The following is a 22,941-nucleotide window of genomic DNA, read 5'->3' as shown; positions in this document are numbered from 1 at the left end:
GGGTTGGTGTTACGTTTTCTGCAACAGGAACACCACAGCAGGTGCCCATTTTCTTTCTGTTCATAATGAACTACAGTGGACTCTCCTAAGTTCGACTGAACAGAATTGAAAGTTCAGTCCAATAAGGGTAGTGGGTGTGGCAGGTGAAATGAATACAAATTCTTATTGGTTATCCATCAACGAATACAGTACTGTACTTGCATTTCCTGCCCGCCCCGAGACTTGTGTATGCGCTTCTAGTACCACAGTGGGTTTCGACAGTTCCGTCTCACAAACGGCACAATTCTCAAACAGAAAAAGAAGAGTTCATTAATTTAAAACCAGTGATTAAATATGGATGTCCTAATCAATAAAATATTCTGTTTTTCTTCAACAAAAGTACCACTACAAGACACAGAACCAATTCCCATTCAAATGGCAAACCCATTTCTTAGTGCCCGTATAAGGGCGTGTCTAATTCTCCTACGTAAGCAGTCGAACTATAGAATGTCGAACTTGTTTTCTGTGGAACTTAAGAGCTTCCACTGTATTTAAATATTATAGTTTGATGCACTACAGAAGATTAGAAACATTCACAACTGCACTGTCTAATAGTCCCTTCACTACTGAACAGAATACCACACCGCGAAACATTTCGTGCGCGCTTGCGCAATAATCAAACTTGTTTTGTTTGCTACTGTACCATATTTTGGAACGGAGGGAGTACAATTTATCGGTTTTTTTTAAGGTGCGTTCTCTTCAGTTAATTGACATTAAGCCTGTTTTAGTACACGTCCCTCCCATCTATAGCTAATGACGAAGTGGTCACCCCTGCTCCACTCGAATGGAGTGATTGGTGTCGGATGGAGCATGCGCAGAACGAGATCCGGCGCGTTTAAACATTCACACGCTGGTGAGATTCTTCAGTGTGTTTGCAGTGGAGAGCGCACGCTTGACGGTATCGACTCAAACATGGCTACAGACAACCTGACGGCAGTGCTGTACAAAGTGAACGACTTGAGGCTGGTAAGTTAGTTTTACGCAATATGCTGTATACACCCAACGATTGCTATTAATTCTATTATCGTCGTGAACTGTATAAATTGTGCATTTCATCTAGGGATATCTAAAGAGCTGTCACCTTTTCGTGTTATGACAAAAACAATCACGTTCTTCTTGCTTTAGACATTTACAAAGAGTTAACGAGTAACCAGTTGATAATTTTTAAGTAACTACGTTGAAAATATGAAACAACATTGGCATTTTGTAAAGACATCAAAAAGAGAGTTATTTATTATTTATTTATTTATTTATTTATTTATTTACTAGCCGTACCCGTCCGCTCCGCTGCACCCGTTAGAAATAAATATAAAGTAATTACATAATTAAAATAGGACGTTTGATCTAGGAAACATTCGTGTTTGATAGAAGGATAAATCATTTAATATGTTACTTAATTTAAATTGTATTTAAATAATTAAAATGCAATCATTTTGGTCCACAGAGCACTCATTTGGTGCAATGACAATTCCTTTAACATGTTTCCTATTTGTTATTACATGCAACCATAGTTTAATGAAGATTGACATATTTATTTTTAATGTGTAAACTTTATATTACTTGCTATATGTTTCCATTGAATTATGGTAATAACTTAATTTTAACCATTGTTTTCTACGTGTTCAGTAAATGACGCTTGGCCCACTGTGGTTCTGAACCCTTCAAATAATTTAAATAGTGATACAGCATATATAGTGGTATTTAATTATATTTCTTTCTTTCGAAAATGTAAGAATTCACGATCTCTTATGTACCATTGCCATGGAATGAATAAATGTGTTTTTTTTCTACTCATAAATTTTATATTTTATACATAGGAGTTACTGCAGGAACAACAACACTATAATCTGAGGCGGCGGTGAAAACGTATTATATTGTTATTTTAAAAGTCTTGTATATCCTTAAATATCAGTCCTATCAAAATTTTGCATAGAATAAAACTTATCGGAAATGATTTTTAAAGAAACTTTTCTTATGTAACATTTTTCACAAAAATCAATAATAAGCGAGATATTTCGATTTATTTAATTCAGGCCCCCTTATAACCCTCCTTTTAAATAATGTATTTTGAATGCATATAGGCTAAAATCAAAGTTACAACGAACTTAATTTATATTCCAATTTTCATCGAAATCCGTTCAACCATTATCGCGTGAAAAGGTAACAAACATCCAGACAGACAGACAGACAGACAGACAGACAGACAGACGGACAGACAGACAGACAGACAAAAATTTCAAAAAAGCGATTTTCGGTTTCAGAATGATTAATTATACATGCTAACACCAATTATTTTTGAAAAATCGAAAATTACCAGAAAAACTTTGGCTACAGATTTATTATTAGTATAGATTCTGGTGTAGTACCAGGAATACAAATACAATAATAGAAATAAACAGAGAGAAAAATACACTATATACAAAGTAAAGCTACACAAGAAATAAAGAGAGAGAGAGAGAGAGAGAGAGAACACTATAACTAAATAAAGCTCACAAAATATACACAGGTTGCAGTCACACAAACTTTAAATGAGTGATTAAATAACATAATTAATTGTATCCCAACTAATTAACTAACATAAACAAGAAACTTGCAATTTAATCTAGATTAAAAAAATAAAAAGAAAAAAACATAAATCAATACTCCTAGCAATACCTAAAAACATTAACCAAGACAAAATTTTCCAATTTAATTTTGAATTGTGATAAAGTCCGGCAGTCGCTGACGTCATTAGGTAACAAATTCCAGAGGCGAGGTATTTCTACAGTTTAGGAAGATGAGTATAAAGACGTTCTATGATGAGGGATAGAAAGAAGTGCATGATGTCGGTTTCGAAGAATTGTAAGAAATTGAAAGCGCGATAACAGATAATTCGGAGTAGAAGTATGCATGATTCTAAACAGAAGAGACAGTGAATGTATTGTTCTTCGTTCCTTCAGACGCACGCATGAAAGTAACTGGAGGGAAGGTGTTATATGGTCAAATTTACGAGTATTGCAGATGAATCGTATGCACACATTATGAACACGTTGTAGTCTCTCAGCTAGGAGTGAACTTACATTAGTTAGCAAGCAATCGCAATAATCAGAATGGAGCATTACAAGCGTCTGAATAAGATTCTTTTTAAGACGAAGTGGTAGAAATTCTTTCATATGGAACAAGGAGTGAAGTTGAGAAAATATTTTTTTTGCAAATGTGTGTTACTTGAGTGTTCCAATTTAGATATCTAACCATAAAAATGCCAAGTTTTTTAACTGTTTCACTGTATTTAACAATAATCCCATTCAATATTATATGTGGTATATAGTACTACTATAAGAGTGCTTTCTTTGAGATATTTTTAACAAAAACATTTAGTACAATTTTGTTCGTTTTGCTTCCTTTTCGATATAAAAAAATGCCGTATATGATACATTTCATACCGTGTTTTGGGAAAGCCATTGATTTAATTCCCAATTTTCTGTCAATTTAAGAGAGCAGTGTATTATGATAATGATTGAAAAAATTTTTGTCCTTGAAATGTGCAGAAATCTGATTTGAACAATTGCAACATTTTAAAATACTTTTGTGCGAGGTCGTGCGTATTTGGTTTCCGCACAAAACCAATCCGCGATAAGTCTAAAATTCCACATTCAGTATTCCCAACCTAACACACATAACAATTTCCCTCTTCTTACCGCTTAAGTGACATATTGATTTTACTGCTTCAGGCTTTTCACATATTATTTTTAGAGACGTTTAACATAGTAATAATTATAAATTGGAAACTTACCACTGCAATTTCACCTAAATTGCAATGTTAATTATTGTTTTTAAATATGTGCAAAAATTAAGTAAACTCTACAACTCCACTAAAGTTACTGCATTCGTGATGCAAGTAACATTAAGGAAGCCGTGAAAAAATCAACAAGATTCCAGATGCCGATGTTATTACTGCAATATGTTATATAAATAATATTGTTAAAATATTAAAATGAAAAATAAATCATTACATAACCTTACCGTTTGTTTTAAGTTCGCATTTATAGACTGGGGGGAAAAAAAGACAGATGTATATCACGGCCTACTGGAGTATAGTAAACACAGAAAACATTTTAAAGCAACAATGTTGAAGATAGATTTTTTGTTTTGCAAATTTGCCGTCATTGAACAGAAACCTAGATGGAGATTTCATTGCAACTAATTAGAAATTCCTCTTTCAAGTATGTAATAAACGATCTTCGCACAAAATAATGCACGATACACGAGCGGTATGTTTTCTTTCAATTCTCGGAAATTAAAAAAGCTCAACTACGTTTCGCTTTTTCAAACTTTTCCTCGAACATGAAAACTTCAACATACCGCTCTTGTAACGCATATTACTATTTTTACTTTTATCATTTTTTATGCGTCTCTTGCTTTGTGCATTGCTTCTATTAACCACAGTGGGACCAAAAAACTAAAAGTTACTATCTTTGAACGCCAGTAGTTCAGGAATATAGGCAGCAATCATCGCACTCTATAAATCCTTATAATAAGGGTTACTTGAAGGTCAAGGATTCTGCACCTGTGTTAAATGTATTCGATTCTTCGGCAGACCTACGTTTTTGTTTTTTCCATGCAGTGCACTTCATTCTTGCTGTTCAAGCTAGTATCACAGTCTAGTATATACAGTCGCGAAGCTTGGGTTGATTTTTTGCATTTCTCGCGATAGTTGCTAGCCGCTTGGAGCGCTGTGTGTACTAGGGACAATAGACTGTGTCACTGCCATCGTGATCTAATACAGGCCGTAAGGCAGACCATGTGACTCGCTTAACCCGATCACGAAGGGCGGCGTTTCAACCATATAAATTGACTGGAATGCATAGAAAGTAATATATATTTCTCTAAAATGTAGTGTAATTGCATTAATAAAATTTAAAACAATGATTAGGAGACACTTCAGACATAATTCCTTGCGAGTAAAGGTGTAATATTGTTTTTGGTGTGAAAATTAAGTTGTTCGTATGTGTAATAGACCTGCCTTTATTTCGATTAAATATTGCGAAATTATTGTGCATTCATTTATGCACGATTCAATAATTTTCAGTTGCACCGCACGATATGTTGAAATTATAGGTTATGTTTACTGTCCCAGTTGCCCCTTTCTGTCTAATTTTAGTGGTCTCCAATGCCCAGCCATTCATATGGAAATATTATAGGTTATGTTTACTATATCTTATATTCCTAAATTCGCAATTATATATTATAATTAAGCATAATGTCATGTATGATACTCCGCACATTCAATTTGTCTGTATTTTAATACTACAATTGAGTATTGAATTATTGTATTTATCTATTACCTAAGAGACGAAGTAACAATCGTACTGTACATACACTAATTTCATAAGAGAGGTATGATACATTTTCTGTCTTTATCAAGGAAGGTAGATGTGCTATATTAAAATCACAATATAAATTCTTTTTTATTAAACCTTAAAATAGCTTCCATTCTAAACTTAAAATGTTGATGCGAAAAGATTATGTTAACATGTAAAATTCTCTTCACATTAAAATAACACAGTTTTGTAATTATTTCTGCAAATATAATCTTCATCTTAACGATGTTTGGTGACGTATACACGTCCGTTGATGTGACATATTAATGCATTTAAATACTATTATAGTCACAATCATGCCATGGTATGAAAGAAAAATTTCACAACCTCGAGCGGGAATCGAACCTGCGACTTCCTGTTCTCCGGCCAGGCGCTCTACCACTGAGCTATCGAATTCGTCTCACGCGACTCTGTTATAGAGTACTGTCCATAGCGTCTGATCTAGTCAGCACTGCTTATGGGTGTGAAGAAACTTTACAACATAGGCAACATAGGCTATTATGCAACAAGAAGTAAAGGGAACTTATGGACACATTATACTAAATAAAACTTAGCAATGATACGCAATAAAGTTATAATATAATAATTCACTGAGCTCCATAGACTGAAATAGAAAACCCGAACATATGTATATTACGGCCTGGTCTAGATCGAAAAGGCATTGACTGTGCCGTATTTCGCATTTTGTGAAAAGTTGTGTAAACTGAAATGTTCGTTATCGGTTGTAATAACTGTAAATGGCTAAAATACAATAATTTTAATAATAATATGGGACAAGGAGACGTTTGTAGCACTATAAATTCTAAGAAAAAGAGGCCAGACTTATCCTCCTTCCGAAAGATCCAGGAAGGTGAGTTTATAATAGTACATTATGGAACGAGCCTGTAATGAACGCAATTAAGAAGTGAGTATGGATATTTATGAAACGAGCGCAAGCGAGTTTCATAATTTTCATACGAGCTTCTTAATTACCAATATAGGCGAGTTTCATACGACTTTTTATGCTCGACCATATTTCTAACTTGATATTATTAATTTTATTTGTATTTGACATTGAGCAATGTTCCGTATGTTGTGAGATGTGCGCAGACGCGAAAGTATTGATTTTTTCCGAGGAACAGATGTCCACATTGACCTTGCTAGGCCATAAGAACCTACAGAGATAACATTGAAATTAAATTAGACATTGAAAAACGAGATGACAAATTGAATTTATTTGAATATTATTTACAATTAACGCTAATTATTATAGTAACAGAACATAACCTTCTGCGACAGTATTGGATTTCCAGCCTCCGTGACTTTTCGCTATTCTCTTTCGATTGCATATCCGAGAATAATCGATACTTGCGGTTTTATAACGGTAGAAAGCTGACCTGTCATTGGCTGAACAGTTGTAACCTGAGTCGTCATTGATTGAAAGACCTGATCTTTAATGAGTAGGTGTACTTCAATGACATGCATTAAAGGACTGCTACCAGGTGTATAATTACTACATTTCGGCATGGTCGAGCATAAAATACTACTAGGTTCAAAAAGTTCCCGGAATTTTACTACCATTTTTCGTGTTAATATATAACGAGGGATATTATACATTTGTTTTGTTGGTAACATTCATGATGTCATTTCCTTAAAGTTTGTTGATAATGGCAATTATTGGTTTTGAGTTGTAGGCAATTGTTTATCATAGTGTTTCGTTTGTTCGTCGCATTTTGTAATTATGTCCACAGAGCAAAGTACAAACATCAAGTTCTGTGTTTTGCTGGGGACATGATCAGTATGGCTGATGAAGATGGTGATTTCTTAAACAAAATGAAACTGGTGCTACTTGTACGACCCAGTCCCTAAACGACAGTCATCTGAGTGGAAATCGAAAACATCTCCTCGGAAGCAAAAATTTCCTAGGGACACTTCCAAAGGCAAAGTTATTTTAAATGTTATGTTTTATTTAACGACGCTCGCAACTGCAGAGGTTATATCAGCATCGCCGGATGTGCCGGAATTTTGTCCCGCAGGAGTTCTTTTTCATGCCAGTAAATCTACTGACATGAGCCTGTCGCATTTAAGCACACTTAAAGCAAAGTTATGTTGGAAGTTTTCTTCGACTCTCAGGGTCTCATGCACCATGAGTTCATTCCAGAAGGTCGTACTGTAACGAAAGAATTGTACGTAGAAACCCTCCGTCGCCTCTGGGACGCAGTGAGAAGGAAACGTCCAGAAAAGTGGGTAGAAAACAACTGGTTCCTTATGCATGACAATGCACCTGCTCATCGCGCAATTATTGTAAAGAATTTTCTTGCCAGGCACAACATAACTGCTTTGGATCACCCACCATACTCTCCTGATCTCTCACCACCTGATTACTTTCTGTTTCCCCGTCTGAAAAGTCATCTGAAATGACGGAAATTCAATGCTGAAGAGGTTATCGCAAACGCGACGAGAGCACTAAGACGGGTTTCACAAAATGGCTTCCAGGCCTGCTTCCAGGAACTCTACACGCGTTGGCAAAAGTGTGTTGTTGCGGAAGGCAACTATTTTGAAGGGAATGCTGTAGAATAGTGTTTAAGGTACGTTGTTTCTATGATGCTAGCAAATTCCGGGAACTTTTTGAACCTAGTATGTATAATATATACTTTATGAAAATAATATATAAACCTTATGTATTTCGTATTTCAATAGTGGAAGGAAGGTGTTAATTTTTCAAAAGAACACGATATCAAAAGTACAATACATTTTATCGTCTGCTATGGAAAGTCTCTGTGATAAGGCGATAGTAGCGATCTTGGTGGCTAGCAACTATCTATGGATGCATATTTCAACTGTCTATGTTTGCATATTTAGTAAGTATTGAGCTTCGCAACTGTATATACTAAACTGTGCTAGTATTTCCTGGAACACCCGACATATTTATTGCATGGTTAGTAAATCACTATTTTACCGTCAGTTGTAAAGGACTCGTCAACTGCAACACACGATTTTACTTCGAAGGCAGCAGGGATGAGACTGGCGCCATACTCACACTACAGAAAAACTGATTTCGATTGTTCGCCTGCTGAAGATAAAATCAGCTTAAGACATTTCAAAATAACAAAGATTGTTATTTAAGGATAGGGATGGAATTTTCAGAGTAACACAAAATAACGGTATATCTCATTTGTTCAGAAAAATATTTCTGGGAAGCCTAAACTGCAGATGGCTAGGCTCACCATGATTCACTGTTCAAATAGGAATATGAGGAGTAAAACAGATACACAAATATTGCTATTCATTATCATTATTACTACGATGTGATACATGATACTAGGAATTTATATGGACAAAAACTTAAGTTGGAATACTCAAATCACACACATGTAAAATAATTTTTATGAAAATTCACATACTAAAAAGAATTCGAAATTTCCTTCCGTTGCTTCTCAAGAAGAATTTAGTACAATCGCTCTTGATACCTCATTTTGATTACTGTGACACTCTCTACATTGACCTTAACATGAGGCTAACAGACTACAGCGTGTTCTTAATGCATGTGTTCGATTTATTTGCAACGTCCGTAGATCTGACCGTATCACACCTTCACTAAATATGCTGTCCTGGGTCCGTCTCAAGGAGCGAAGAACTATTCACTCTCTCACTTTACTCTTCAATATTCTTCAAACCTCTAACCCTAGCTACTTAGCTTCTCGTTTTCAACATTTGTCCTCATATCACGAAATAGATACTCGCTCACAACACCATATCACACTCTCCATTCCTAAACATAGAACATCCTTCTACTCTTCATCTTTCACCGTCTCTGCAGCTCATCTCTGGAACTCTCTACCACAACATATCAGAGACTGTCGGACATTGTCTAGTTTCAAAAATAAATTAAAATTGCGCTTTTTCAATTCAGATTCCTTTCAGTTATAAGCCCTTTTCTCTGCGATAGTTTTGTATAAATATAGGCTATATATTTCTTTTACTTCCTTTCCCCTTTTTGTTCACTTTATCAGCTGATGAATTTATTATCATAGCCTTTTTATTGTGAATTTTATTTAATTTTCGTATTTCTTTTTTATTATTATTTTATTCCATTCTATTTTGTTATATTCTTCCTTACGTTTTCCATATTAACCATTTGTATTAAATGAGTTGCTTTTGCTATATTCCAATGTATTTTATTTTATTTTTTCTATTATGGTATTATTTTCATGTTGTTTAGTGTCGATTTTATTATGCTATTATTATTTTTTTTGTAATATGTTAGTATTCTGTTCTTTAACTTTTTGTTAAATTTTAACTGCTTGTATACTTTGTGACCTGATAGAGTGTAAGAGAAGGCCCTATGGCCTTAACTCTGCCAGTATAAATAAAGAATTATTATTATTATTATTATTATTATTATTATTATTATTATTATTATTATTATTATTAATTTTTATTATTATTAATGGCAAGGAAAAAACTGTATGATTACATAGAAATCCCAGTTCTACGTATCACTGGCAGCGGGGCTACTTTCCCTTAATCTATCTCTTCAGTGATCAAATCCTACTTCACTTGTTAGCTACTATTTACGAGCATCACATTAAATCTTACGTAACTTTATCAATGACAATGACACTGCTAAACATCAAGGCTGAGGAAGAGGTAAAGAAGGAAACAACATTTTTCGCAATAAGAGCGGCACAAGTGAACATCAGGCCTATTATCCTTCTGTTCGGTTATATATTACATAGGTTCATGTCTACCGAACTTAAAAATTATTAGTGCATGTTGGTAATTATAATTAGCATATATTTACAACTGAAATATAGGTGCAAATAAGTAAGAAGGAAGTGTAATAATTTAACAAACCTAGACATACACTATTTATCAATTGAATTGTAAGTGCAAATAGGTAAGAAATAGGTGTAAATAAATTAAATCTAATTACGTATATATTAAGTTAAAATATGACTGAAAATATGCGCAGTTAATTTGTACTAAATTAATAGATTGCAGCATAACCGCAAGGCCGAATCATTTGGTTATGCATGGAACTTACTTTCGCTAATGGCACATCACTGGCTCCGAAGGTCAGCTCACGTGAGAAAACAGGGCCGAATCCTAGAAAATTCTCGAAACGATGTCGTAAATCACTTAAAAACTATGCCAAATACATCATAAAACATGTTTGTTTAATAAACTTTTTTTTTTTCGTATATCGCTAATATAAAAGAACGATTGTCTTTGATTATATGGGGAGGGAGCAAACGAAACATTAGGAAATCGTTCTTTGTGATAAGTAGAAGAAAAATAAAAATTTCATTATTACTAATTTCTCATTAATGACTGCACAAACACCGTACGTAAAATGGCGCATAACTTTCATTCGAAGATTTTTTTAATAAAATGAATCAACTTGTGGCTACAAAATTATGAAGACTGGTAGTTTTCTTATGAAGACTTATAAACACTGTCTTATGCAAAAAATAGTATTCTCATTAATAATAATAATAATAATAATAATAATAATAATAACAATAATAATCCGTGGCGCTACAGCCCACGAGGGGCCAAGACTGACCAGCCGGCTGCTGGCCTCACAGCCACACGCCGAAGCAGAGGTGAACGATTATCCAACCAGAATGGAGGTACCGTGTGGTTAGCACGATGAGCCCCCCAGACGTTATAGCTGGTTTGCGTAACCGGATTTCGCTACCTATCGTAGCTCTCCAAATGCATCACGATGCTAGGTGGGCACCGATCCCTTACACTGGCCGAAATTTCATGAGAAAATTTCTTCCCCCATGAGAACTCGAACCAGCCCGCATTCCGTAACGCGAGTCCTAAGCAGAATGCCTTAGACTTCTACGCCACGGCGCGGTAGTATTCTCATTATTATATTTAAAGAAAGAATAAAATACATTCAGTGTTGCCGGCTTTCAATGAGTAATACATTATTCCGTATTTACATACTTTTAAAGACTGACAAATGATACTCCAGTATTTTTATTGCTGTTGTCAGATCAATATTTAAGAGTAATTTTATCATTAAAATGCATTAAAACTTATCCGTTAAAGTTGACAACAGTACAGTTAAGCGATCCTTACAAGCCTTGGATGATATGACCGTCTAAGGGTGACCTCTAATTCCTAAGTGTCGAGACTATACAGGGTGTTAAAAGTATCCAATATTTTAGGAGGTGATAGTATGCACCAAAACAAGAAAAAAATGTCTAATAAACATCGATCCTACAACACATACTTTCTGATATCTGAACACTTGTTCATAGGAGGTGCTCAATGTGACGTCCATTCATGCCAATGCATTCCTCTGCCCTTCGGCATAAGGAATCACGCAGTTTTTGAAATTGACCTGGTTGTTCTTGATAACCAAAAGTCTAGGGGATTTTGGTTTGTGGAACGAAGAGGCGAAGGTGTGGGGCCTCCCCAATCAATCCAGCAGTCCTGAAATGTCAGCGTCAGGTGTTCACACTCATTGGGGAGAAAATGTGCTGGTGTGCAATCTGTATTCTTTGCTGACATGGCACATACTCCAGCAAGGTAGGCAATACGTTAATAAGAATCGATGCTGATGCCTTTTCTCTTCAACTGTATGGGGATTTTCATCAGCCTACACATGCTGGTTACGAAAATTCACAACACCGTCTGTGCTGAACCCCGCTCATATCCGCAACCAGACTTTTGTTTTCAGTATTCCTTGCGACGTATCAGTATTCCATCAAGTACGGAATGATTATCTGGTAATCTGCTGTATTGTAGGGCAGAAAAATGCATTGCCATAAATGGAAGTCATAATGAGCACCTCCTATGAACAAGTGTTCAGATCTCAGAAAGTATGTGTTGTAGGACCCATGATTATTATACTTTTTCCTTGTTTTGATGCATACTATCACCTCCTAAAATATTGGATACATTTTTTAACATTCTGTATATTAAATCTCAGGACACGCTTTAGAAATCCAAGTTAATATTAACCTAGCATCATAAAAAACTGAAACCTTTGAAGTTCAATTTGTTTAATTAATTTAACTTTTCTAATGTGAACTGCTAATTTTTAAAGGGAAAATATTTTTGTCTCTAATTTATTCTTGCTAGCTATGTGTTGTATTTTAAGGTATGCACCATGTACTATTGTAATCGAATTTTTAATTTCATTTCATAGGAACAACGGCCGATTCCGGAGCCAAATGATGATCGTAAGTTACAACTTAAATTAATTGGCCATAATTCTACATAAGTACTAGTTCCTAATAGAGATTGATTTTACGCGGTTGTTCCGACTCTACCATAACCCTGTCAGCTGTAATTTTGCGTGACTGCTGGGAAGAAAGTAAATTAACTCACAGTACATTTAGTTCACCCTTCAGACCAATAGAGTTTTGTAAGTTGTTCCCTTATAGTTAAAATATTTTGATGTTGCTTGATTTATTTAAAAATATCTTAATAGTTGCAATATTTTATTTTCTACAGAGGTGCTGCTTCAGATGGCTTGTGTTGGAATCTGCGGGTCGGATGTCCATTATCTCGTCAGAGGGAGAATCGGCGACTTCATCGTAAACGCACCCATGATAATGGGCCACGAAGCGAGTGGAATCGTTGCCAAAGTCGGCAAGAATGTGAAGCACTTGAAGAAAGGTTGGTATCAATTTGCTGAGGTCATGGAATTTTATTTACAGGTCACCCAGTTCAAGTACAAATGCCCTTAACAGCGATTAAATTCTTCTCTGCATGGGAGACGAATATTGAAGTGACCTTCACAATCAGAGTATTGGAAATTTTAAGTTAACCTCTATTAACAATGGTTTAAAATAAATATAATTTGGGCAAATACCAACTTAACTTCCAAACAAAAAGAGAAATAACATATTTTCTATATTCCTCACAACGAGAAATAGTTTCTACCGATGTCTGTGTACAGACTTTCTTCTGAAATAACTCACTACATGGACTTATTAGGCCTACATTCAGTTGAGTTGGGTAGGAACAGAGCCGAGGAGTGGCATTTTCTGTAGGGTAGTGCTTCTCTTGAAAGTGAAGCTAAAAATTGTTTCAGAACACTTCAAACTTAAGTTGGTTATTACCAGGCTTAGAGACTTTAGACCCGATAGATGAAAACAGTGCGATTTCAAGTTGGATAGCTGGACTTTAGTGGGTGGGGGCAGTGATGGTAGCGACCTACCTGTCGTCCCATGTGCTTTATTTACTCGTACTCAGTCATACTCATAAGGCAGGGAGAGGAGGTACTGTTCTGACAATAAAAACAGTCCCGTACACCTAGTTCACTTCATCAGAAGAGAGTAGTCTAGTTTTGATCTGTACATGTGGTTATCTATGTGATTAGTCTAAGAATATGCGATATTCTGTGACATAAAAGACATGCTAGCAGGGAAGAAGTCTACGGACACTGCTGGGGTAGCGAAGATAGATTTCAATGACTTAGTGTTTTTTCGTTTTGCATTCATTACATCATCCACACCTGTGGAGTAACGGTTACCGCGTCTAGCCGGGAAACCAGGTGGCCCGGGTTCGATTCCCGGCCGGGGCAAGTTACCTGGTTGAGGTTTTTTCCGGGCTTTTCCCCCCTCAACCCAATATGAACAAATGCTGGATAACTTTCGGTGCTGGACCCCGGACTCATTTCACTGGCATTATCATCTTCATCTCATTCACACGCTAAATCACGTAAGATGTTGATAAAGCGTCGTAAAATAACCTACTGAAATAAATCCATTACATCATGTGATGTAGAGCGGAGCTTCTCCCAATATAAACTTTGTCTTGTTTAGTTTTGAGACCTTCAGAATGTGTGTTGCAGTAGGTTACATTGTAACAGTACCATGTATTGTACTTCATAAGTTGTGTATGCTGTGCAGAATTATTATGTATGTTGAGTAAGTATTGCACTTGTGCTTATGACAGAAGCCGAAAGGAAATGCATATTAATTAATTTTGAAAATTTCGCATGATAGGCTTTTTATTTTAATCTATGTAAAGATTAATTTTTTGGTCCTATAGAATTTTTCTCCTCTAACAATCATTTTATTTTAATGTTTGATAAATTAGTTGCCTTTTTTGGAACGTCACTATACAGTACCAGCGGACTGGACTGAACTTGGTTTCATGTACACATGTCTCTTCTTCTGCCGACTCCAGCACAATGAAAAAGCTGCCAATAGTACGGACGTAGTAAACTTATTCTATCGGGTCCAAAATCTCGATGTCTGGTTATTACATTCATTATTTTTACCTTTAGTTCTAAACTTTTCCGCCAAAATTATTTAATACAGTCCGATATCTCTGTGCACAAACTGGAAAACGTTAAGTTTTACAGCAGTTAGTTAAATATTGTTAAATTTTTATTTTATTTTATTTGCTATAGCTGGTATGCATATGTAAAAAATGGGTTTGAATAGCAACCTTGTATGTAAAAATATGAACAAAATAAAATTTTATTTGATTCCTATGATATAAATTTTCCTGAATCTTCTGAAAAACATTTTCAATCAAAGCACGGATACAAACTTCACAATGAGAGATTTAAATAATCTCTTATGTCACAAATTTGATATTTTAAAATATTTCTTTTAGTTTGTTATTTAACGACATTCGCCTTACGATTGAGGAAAATCTCGGAAAAAAACCCAACCAGATAATCAGCCCAAGCGGGACTCGAACCCACGCCCAAGCGCAACTCCAAATCGGCAGTCAAGCGCCTCAGGAGACTGAGCTACATCAGTGGCTTTCAACTTATTAAATTTTTTTTTCGCTATCTGGCAAAATTGGGTATTTTAACATAATATGAGGTTGCTGTTCAACACCATCGATATGTTAATCAACATTAAATTTGCCTCGAACAATAATAATCTACGAAATGACCAGAACTTTGAACTGTCGGTCGTGCCACGCATTGGCTAATGAGAGCGTATTGGTCGTTCGTGTCTTCTAATTTATTTCAGACTTGCATATTCAGATAAAGATAATCACTATTAAGAATGGAAATGTTGTGTTGCTGTTTTTGCCAACCTAAGGCGATCAGTGGCGACTCTTGATAAATGATGACATAACAGAAAGGAATAAAGAGCAAATTCTGTTAACAAACAAAATATAAACAGATAAACTTCAACCATAAATTAAAGGGATTAAGTTTGTAGTACAATAAATACAGACTTATTCGAAAATCAGGACACATTTGGAATCATTGAAACTTTGTTAGAAATAAGATGGTTTAAATAAAATTATAATTCTCAATTCATTCACAAAAAAATGGGGTTTAACGGCACGATGCTTTTTTTCAGTTATTTTCGTTTTGGTTCCTTTTACAACGTTTATTTCGAAACAGCTGCTACTCGTACTGTAAGACTAAGGCGTAGTCGCCCCTATAAAAATTAAAAAAAATATATACAGGTGAACCATAAATAATGTAATTAATTTCAGGGGATTATTCTTTGAGATATTTAAAAAAAATTAATACAACCTCCTTTTCGAGATAAAAATTGTTTTATATAAAACATTTCATAGCATATTTTGGGGAAGCCATTTATTAAATTCATTTTAAAATTCCTTTGCATAACGACTATTAATACAGAAGACTTAAGTAGACAGACAGACAGACAGACAGACAGACAGAAAAACGGTATGTTAAAAATCGCAATCGAAAATTATGTACACTGTTTAAAATATCTATATCTCTGTGAAAAATTCAGTGAAGACAACATGCAAACATTTTGTTTTAAGTAAAACAATATGTAGACAAAATAATCAGTATTAGTTATCATTATCAATCAAAACAAACGGAAGATGCGTCACTTATAAGAAGGAAAGCAAGAACTTAGATAAAGAAAAAGTTGTTACGCAATAACGTCTTAGAGAAAATCCCTAGCTTTTGAAGTACTTAAGTTATGACACAAGTTGCGATATAAATAATACATTAGCTATACTTCAGTTATTGACATGCGGCACTATCGAGAGGGATTTAGAGAATGGAGTAGGAAAGGATAATAGATTTTAGATAACAATGGCAACACGAGTGTAACGTGTAATTTAAAAATCTGATCTACACCGAATCCAAGCGACTGAAATTAACTTTCTGAAAAGAGGACGAGGTTGTAATAGACAAAATTATTTTATGAATGGGATTATGGGAACTGAAAATATCGATGCAATCAATGTTCTTCTGTTATCTGTCATTCAGCGTAGATCGTCATATCATCTTCTCGATCGGCCTGTTTCCTTGTACCTGTTTGTAGGTTGTCCCTCGCAATTTTAACTATCCGATTTCTACCCATCCTTTTTGTATGTCCATTACATTCGATAAGAACTATCCGTACGATTCTGAGTCTTACTTATATTGCAGTATTAGAGACATGATTCATTCCTATGCAGTTTTTTTAAATAATGGACGGTTTTCTTACAAATTAAATAATAAGATTAACTTGTAACGTTATTTCCTGTCATTAGGAAATCTGGCAACCCTGATGCAATGACCAAGGGACAGAACGCTGCTATCCAGACGGAATGCGTGTGTTTTTGTAATTGAGCCAGCGATGCGCTGTTGCCAACCTACGCAACTTTCAGTCTAATTTTCTAATTAACCATGCATTTAATGACAAAATGCATAGCATTTTTTTTTTTACTTATTATAATGTATTCTATTGCTCCCTTCAATCTACAGAGTTACGTCATTTCCACCCTGTATTTACAATACAGGCTTATACATTTTACGGCAATGAAAAGGCGAAATCAATAACCATTAATGCCGAAAAAAGATGCCTAATCCTTGATACAGCAAGAAGATGAATTACATTTACACTTTTTACAATATCACAACGACCTTTTCTATATCGCATATTGACAAAATGAAGTAGGCCTCACAGAACTATACTACTAATACAAGCTATCACATCTGCCTTACTTGGCAAGCACCTTAATCCTATCTTTGATGTTTGCTAAGTGATTAGGTTATACAGTATACAGCTGTCAATCTTCTTCCTTACTGCTAATGTCAAGGTGAACTCGATTAATATTTTAGCCTTGGATTGTCACTTTGTTAAGATTGCAAGCGATTATGTGGACGTTACAATGAAGGTTGTAATGTGATGTTACATAAGAGCAGAGTGCCATCTCGAGTCCCTACCCAAGAAAGTAGTCAGCAGGTAACGCAGCCTTGTCAAGACTTCAGTTATGCTTATCACGGCCGATATGCCAGAATAACAAACTAGGAATTCCTTCAGGCTGATCCATGTTGGAAGCAAGAATCTCACACAACACTGTGTCTATGTTCATAAGCAAAATGTATTATTTGTCAGGGAGGAAATACACAAATATATAAATCAAATAATATCGAAGTAAATGAATGGAAAATAAATATGGAGACAGACAGACAGATATATAGACAGACAGACAGACAGACAGACAGACAGACAGACAGATAGATAGACAGATAGATAGATAGATAGATAGATAGATAGATAGATAGATAGATAGATAGATAGATAGATAGATAAAATATAAATACATAAATAAATACACAATAAATAAATAAATAAATAAATAAATAAATAAATAAATAAATAAATAAATAAATAAATAAATAAATAAATAAATAAATACACAAAATATAAATAAATAATGCTCTGTCTCAGCCTCGAGGTTATCTAACGTCGATGAAAATTAGTGATAGAGGAGGATTCGCCATGGAATTATCTGATATTCGCCTTACAGCTGGGGAAATCGTCGGGAAATCCTAATGAGGTAATCAGTCTAAGAGCGATTCGAACCCACGAATCTTACTCGCTAATCCAAAAGCATGAAATTAGAAAGGTAGGCGGATGGACAGGGAAGTAAAACCTGGTTTCTATTGTGATCAGCAGTTAGCGAATCGAGCCAAATAACCAGTTTCCTTGTTGCAGGGGATCGCGTGGCTATCGAACCGGGAGTGCCTTGCAGGGTGTGCGAGTTCTGCAAGAAGGGCAAGTACAACATGTGCCCCGACATTGTATTCTGCGCCACCCCGCCTGTACACGGCAATCTGTCCCGGTACTACGTCCACGCGGCGGACTTCTGCTACAAGTGAGTACTTTGCAATATTTTATAAGACCATTGCCAAGTGCATCAACGTCGGTTAGTGTAACCACCAGTTAGAATTACCACCTAACCCATGGTTAAGCATTTTTATGGTGCATTAACCTCGGTTAGGACTTAAATAGGAGATTAACCACAGTAATCGCTAATCGGCCATATTCAAGCGGTTAAACGAGATAACCAGTCATTACTAGGTTAAGTGAAACAAGATGGCGGGCAGATCCACAGGTATTACTTCGAAGACGATTATTGTTGTACAGTATTTGAATTACTTGGATGGAAATGATGGAGAGCGTGAAGTTTATTTAGTGAAATGAGAGAATTCATACTCGGAATTATGGTGAAGAATGGATAGAACGGAGAAAAATTCTCTCCGGAACTCTGATTTTCAGCTCTACGTGCTGAAGCTTTATCCACTAAGCCAGCGTTTCTCAAACTTTTTTGAAGTGGGGACCACTTTTTAAAGTCAGGACAGTTCCGCGGACCACCTTATTCTTGTTCCCTTCGAAAGCAAATTTATCATTTTCGTAGTATATTTTAATATCAGTATACTTATATTTTAAAACTGAATTAAGGTTCGGTACTTTGGTCTTCTGTTATGAATTCGGGTGGTCCTTGGCTGGGTTATAGGCGCGGCGCCAGATGTGCAGGGAAAAGATGTCGAGAAACACCACGTTCATAATGCTTTAAATCCCTCTTTTGTTGCTGAGAGTAGAGTGGGAAGTCGATAGACGGGTAGGGTAATAAATTTCCTGAAATGTCAGTACTTGGAGAAAAATTGAAATTCGATTGCCATGTGTCATTTTCAAACTCTGAGATTTTAAGCTACAGTGTGATACGCAATTCGTTCGAATTTTATTTTTTCTTCTGTCTTTTTTTTGAAGGACCACAAGGGCAGACTTCGAGGATCACAGGTGGTCCGCGGACCATAGTTTGAGAAACGCTGCACTAACAAGGAGAGGACACGCTCTGTATATCACAGAATGGAATAAGATTGTGTGAGATGAAAGTACAAGACGTACTGTTTAAAGTCATACCTAATATGGGTGGCCAATGACCCCTCGTTTTGAAAATATTGGCTATTGTTTGTGACATACTTCCGTTAGGTGCCTAATAGGGAAGCATTAGACTGTGTAACGGCGTAGCCCATATGGTTGGATGCTGAGTTGTCATCCAGGCAACCTGAGTTCGAATCTTAACTGGTTCTATATATTTTTTTCTTTTAATAATGATTAATATTGTGATCAAAGTTATCTATTTACATACCTACTAGTGGCTTGTGCAGCAAATGCTGCTGCAAACTAAGTTCGTTAGACGTTCAAATAAAAATTTTTCAGATTTATTTTCAATGAAGAATACTTGTCTTTTTGATAGTTATTTGATTCCATAATAATGAAACATACTCCCTCTGAATGGATTTTTTAGGCCAAATACTTTTTCTTGAACCTATCCAACTTCAGTTTTTGAGTTTCAACGCGAAAACGCATTTATCAATGTCAGGACGATAGCAGTAGCTATTTCAGGTCATTGTGGATTGTAGGCAAAAGTTAAAAAAAAAATGTCAGGTTTGCTAAGCTTTCGAACAATAGCATTTTCGTATAGCTGCTGCATGTAGAACTTGAAATGTAGAGCGTAAAATCATTTTATCCTACTAAGAGATCTTGCTGAAATGATCTGGAGACTACAAAATTTTCTAGGCCTCTTATTTTATCAGTAAGTAATGCCTTTTTATCTTTTCTTAGGAACTGTAATTTTTGCGCTCTCTCGAGCCAATACTGAAGACAATGACACATATCAATATCTACACTACACCGCCATTAAATATATGAAAAAGACCCAACCCCATTAGTTTAATAAGTATAAAAATATTTGATTTTTAATAACAATATTATTAACTTACTTAAGTTTTGTAGTTATATATAGCAGTCACTCAGTAAATTATAGAAATGAAGATCTAAATTAAGATATTCTCTATATTTACTTACATAACCTCAAAACGTTTCACTTTCATATCATCAATATAGCATTAATATGTATAATTAGTGAAAAATAGTGACATCATGATATTAACTATAACAATATTTAATTTCTAATGGTAATAATATCATCAAACCCCCTCAAGTTTCGTAGATTTGAATATCCAATACACAGCTGTACTCAGAAAATTATAGGCCTACATGCAGAATAAGTTTTTAATAACAAATTGAATTGAGCTCTAAATATGTTGGCAATCCTGCAGGTCATGGCCTTCGTGTAATAGCCTATTGTTTATTGTAGTGTGTATTTTGTTCTGAAATTCAATCAAGTCGGCCGTGATTCAATAAAATTAGTTCTCAAAACTGACAATAGATGGATTTTGGAAAATAGGAAAATTATGTAGGAAAATTGACATTTCACAGAAAACTACTACTTTTTCGAAAAACTTTGGATGCCAGACATGAAAATGAGGGGTCACTCATTAAAATCCGTTCAGCCGTTTTCCCGTAATTTCCATTACCAATTCAAATTATATATATATATATATTATATCATATTTCTCAATGTATTGAATGCTTCGTCATGTTTTAAACAAATTACTAATTAACTAACATTGTATTGTAAAGGATAAACAACGAAATACTGCTCACGTAGGAAGGTAAGATGTGTCACTGGTCTATTTCCGTAGTAGCTATTCCATTTCATTTTGTACCCAATTCATTATGTCATAAAAACACACAAAACATACATATTCCCAGCACCATGTACAGCAAATGAAGAAGGTTGTCCACAGTCACACACATTTTTCCGCACTTCTGCTGCGAAACAGATATCCTTCACATTCACAAACACTCCTCGTTCGTTTATCAATTTTGCTGCATACCACGCATATTTCAACATGGCTTTGAATATAGGAACTGACAACTGAAAGTGAATTAAAATAATAATAATAATAATAATAATAATAATAATAATAATAATAATAATAATAATAATAATAATATCAAGCTTTAAAAAAAAGTGAGAAGGCATTAGGATTCGAACTCGGGTTGCCTGGATGACAACTCAGCATCCAACCATATGAGCTACGCCGTTACACAGTCTAATGCTTCCCTATTAGGCACTTAACGGAAGTATGTCACAAACAATAGCCAATATTTCCAAAACGAGGGGTCATTGGCCACCCATACCAGGTATGAGTTTAAACAGTGTCTCTTGTACTTTCATGTCACAAAATCTGATTTAATTCGGTGATATACAGTGTGTCCTCTCCTTGTAAGCCACACCGGATTCCAGCTCCGATGCCGGATTGGATCCTTCTCAGTTTAAGTTCTACCTTTTCTGTTTCCCTTAGGTGGTCTACCCTCATGTACTGTGTCACAGAATGTGTGACAGTAGCACAATGTCCAACACGCTATGTACAGAGGTCAGCACGTAGAGCTGAAAACCCGGGTTCGAGTCCCGGTGCCGGAGAGAATTTTTCTCCGTTCTACCCATTCTTTACCATACGGTAACGCAGAATTCATATGTACTTTGGTACATCATAATAATATGATACGCGTAAGTAATCCCTCTATGATCCAAGACGGCGCTTATTCCGTCGTATCCCGGCCACTTTATCACTCTCTCTGGCGTAAACATGTTAACACAAGATAACGTTATATTAGGATTAGAATTGATAACACGACAATTAATAATAGACAAACTAACACACTAACATACCGTGTAGGATCTCCAGGAATATTTCATTAAACGTGTTTAAACTATTCGGTAAATACCCAGCCCTTCGAACCGCCCAGAAACTCATTAGAGGATCAACAAGACTTTAATATAAATCTGCTAGAAACCATTACCAAAAGTGATACAAAACAGGAAAAATTTCGACACCTAGCTCTTGAAACCATGAATGAGATATTCCCAGAAGAAAAATGGCTGAGAGTCTATATGGAGGCTCCAAAATGGATGAATGTTTTAACGCAGGAGCAGTAGTTTAGGCATACAGTAAACTATTTCCATTTTATGCACCCATTGGATCACAGAGGTCAGCTCTGTCGTAAGTTACGGAACTTGTAGATATGCGGATGTCACTTGAAATGATTTTATTACAAGAAATTCTTTTAATAGCACATGACGTTATTGGTGCATGACGTAGTACTAGATATTCCTATTGTCTGATATTTTTTTCGTGTTTCATTAGGATATTGCATATATCGCTCATCACTGAAAATCCATTAATTTTCTGTGTACTTTTCTAGAAATTCCCTAAAATTTAGATTATTTAATTTATTAATTGGGATGTTGGCATTGAACATCATGGTAGGCTACACAAATCCATGCTAAACGTCGAGTTAATATCTTCATAATTTTCCAATTTTAATGATACCGTTTCTTTTTGATTACGTTCAACACACTTTCTGTGCCTTTTGGTATTGCAGTGTCTTTCAGTGCACTGTTTTAGTAACTTTTATGTTTATTTTACACAATTTATTATGTAATG

At 35.3% G+C, this 22,941-nt stretch overlaps 1 protein-coding gene across 1 annotated transcript in view; it reads left to right on the top strand.

Moving 5' to 3' along the window:
- Positions 1 to 777: 777 nt before the first annotated feature.
- LOC138708910 (sorbitol dehydrogenase-like) overlaps positions 778 to 22,941 on the top strand; it is a 43,999-nt gene continuing 21,835 nt past the window's right edge. Inside the window, exons 1-4 of the mRNA XM_069839238.1 lie at positions 778 to 1,005; positions 12,550 to 12,583; positions 12,858 to 13,022; positions 18,296 to 18,455. Coding sequence (XP_069695339.1) covers positions 793 to 1,005; positions 12,550 to 12,583; positions 12,858 to 13,022; positions 18,296 to 18,455 — 572 coding nt within the window. The 5' untranslated portion in view covers positions 778 to 792. The remainder of the gene's footprint in view (positions 1,006 to 12,549; positions 12,584 to 12,857; positions 13,023 to 18,295; positions 18,456 to 22,941) is intronic.

Source organism: Periplaneta americana, chromosome 11 (assembly GCF_040183065.1).
Source record: "Periplaneta americana isolate PAMFEO1 chromosome 11, P.americana_PAMFEO1_priV1, whole genome shotgun sequence".
In the NCBI taxonomy this organism is placed as follows: Eukaryota; Metazoa; Arthropoda; class Insecta; order Blattodea; family Blattidae; genus Periplaneta; species Periplaneta americana.
This window is presented reverse-complemented; position numbering and strand designations above follow the sequence as displayed.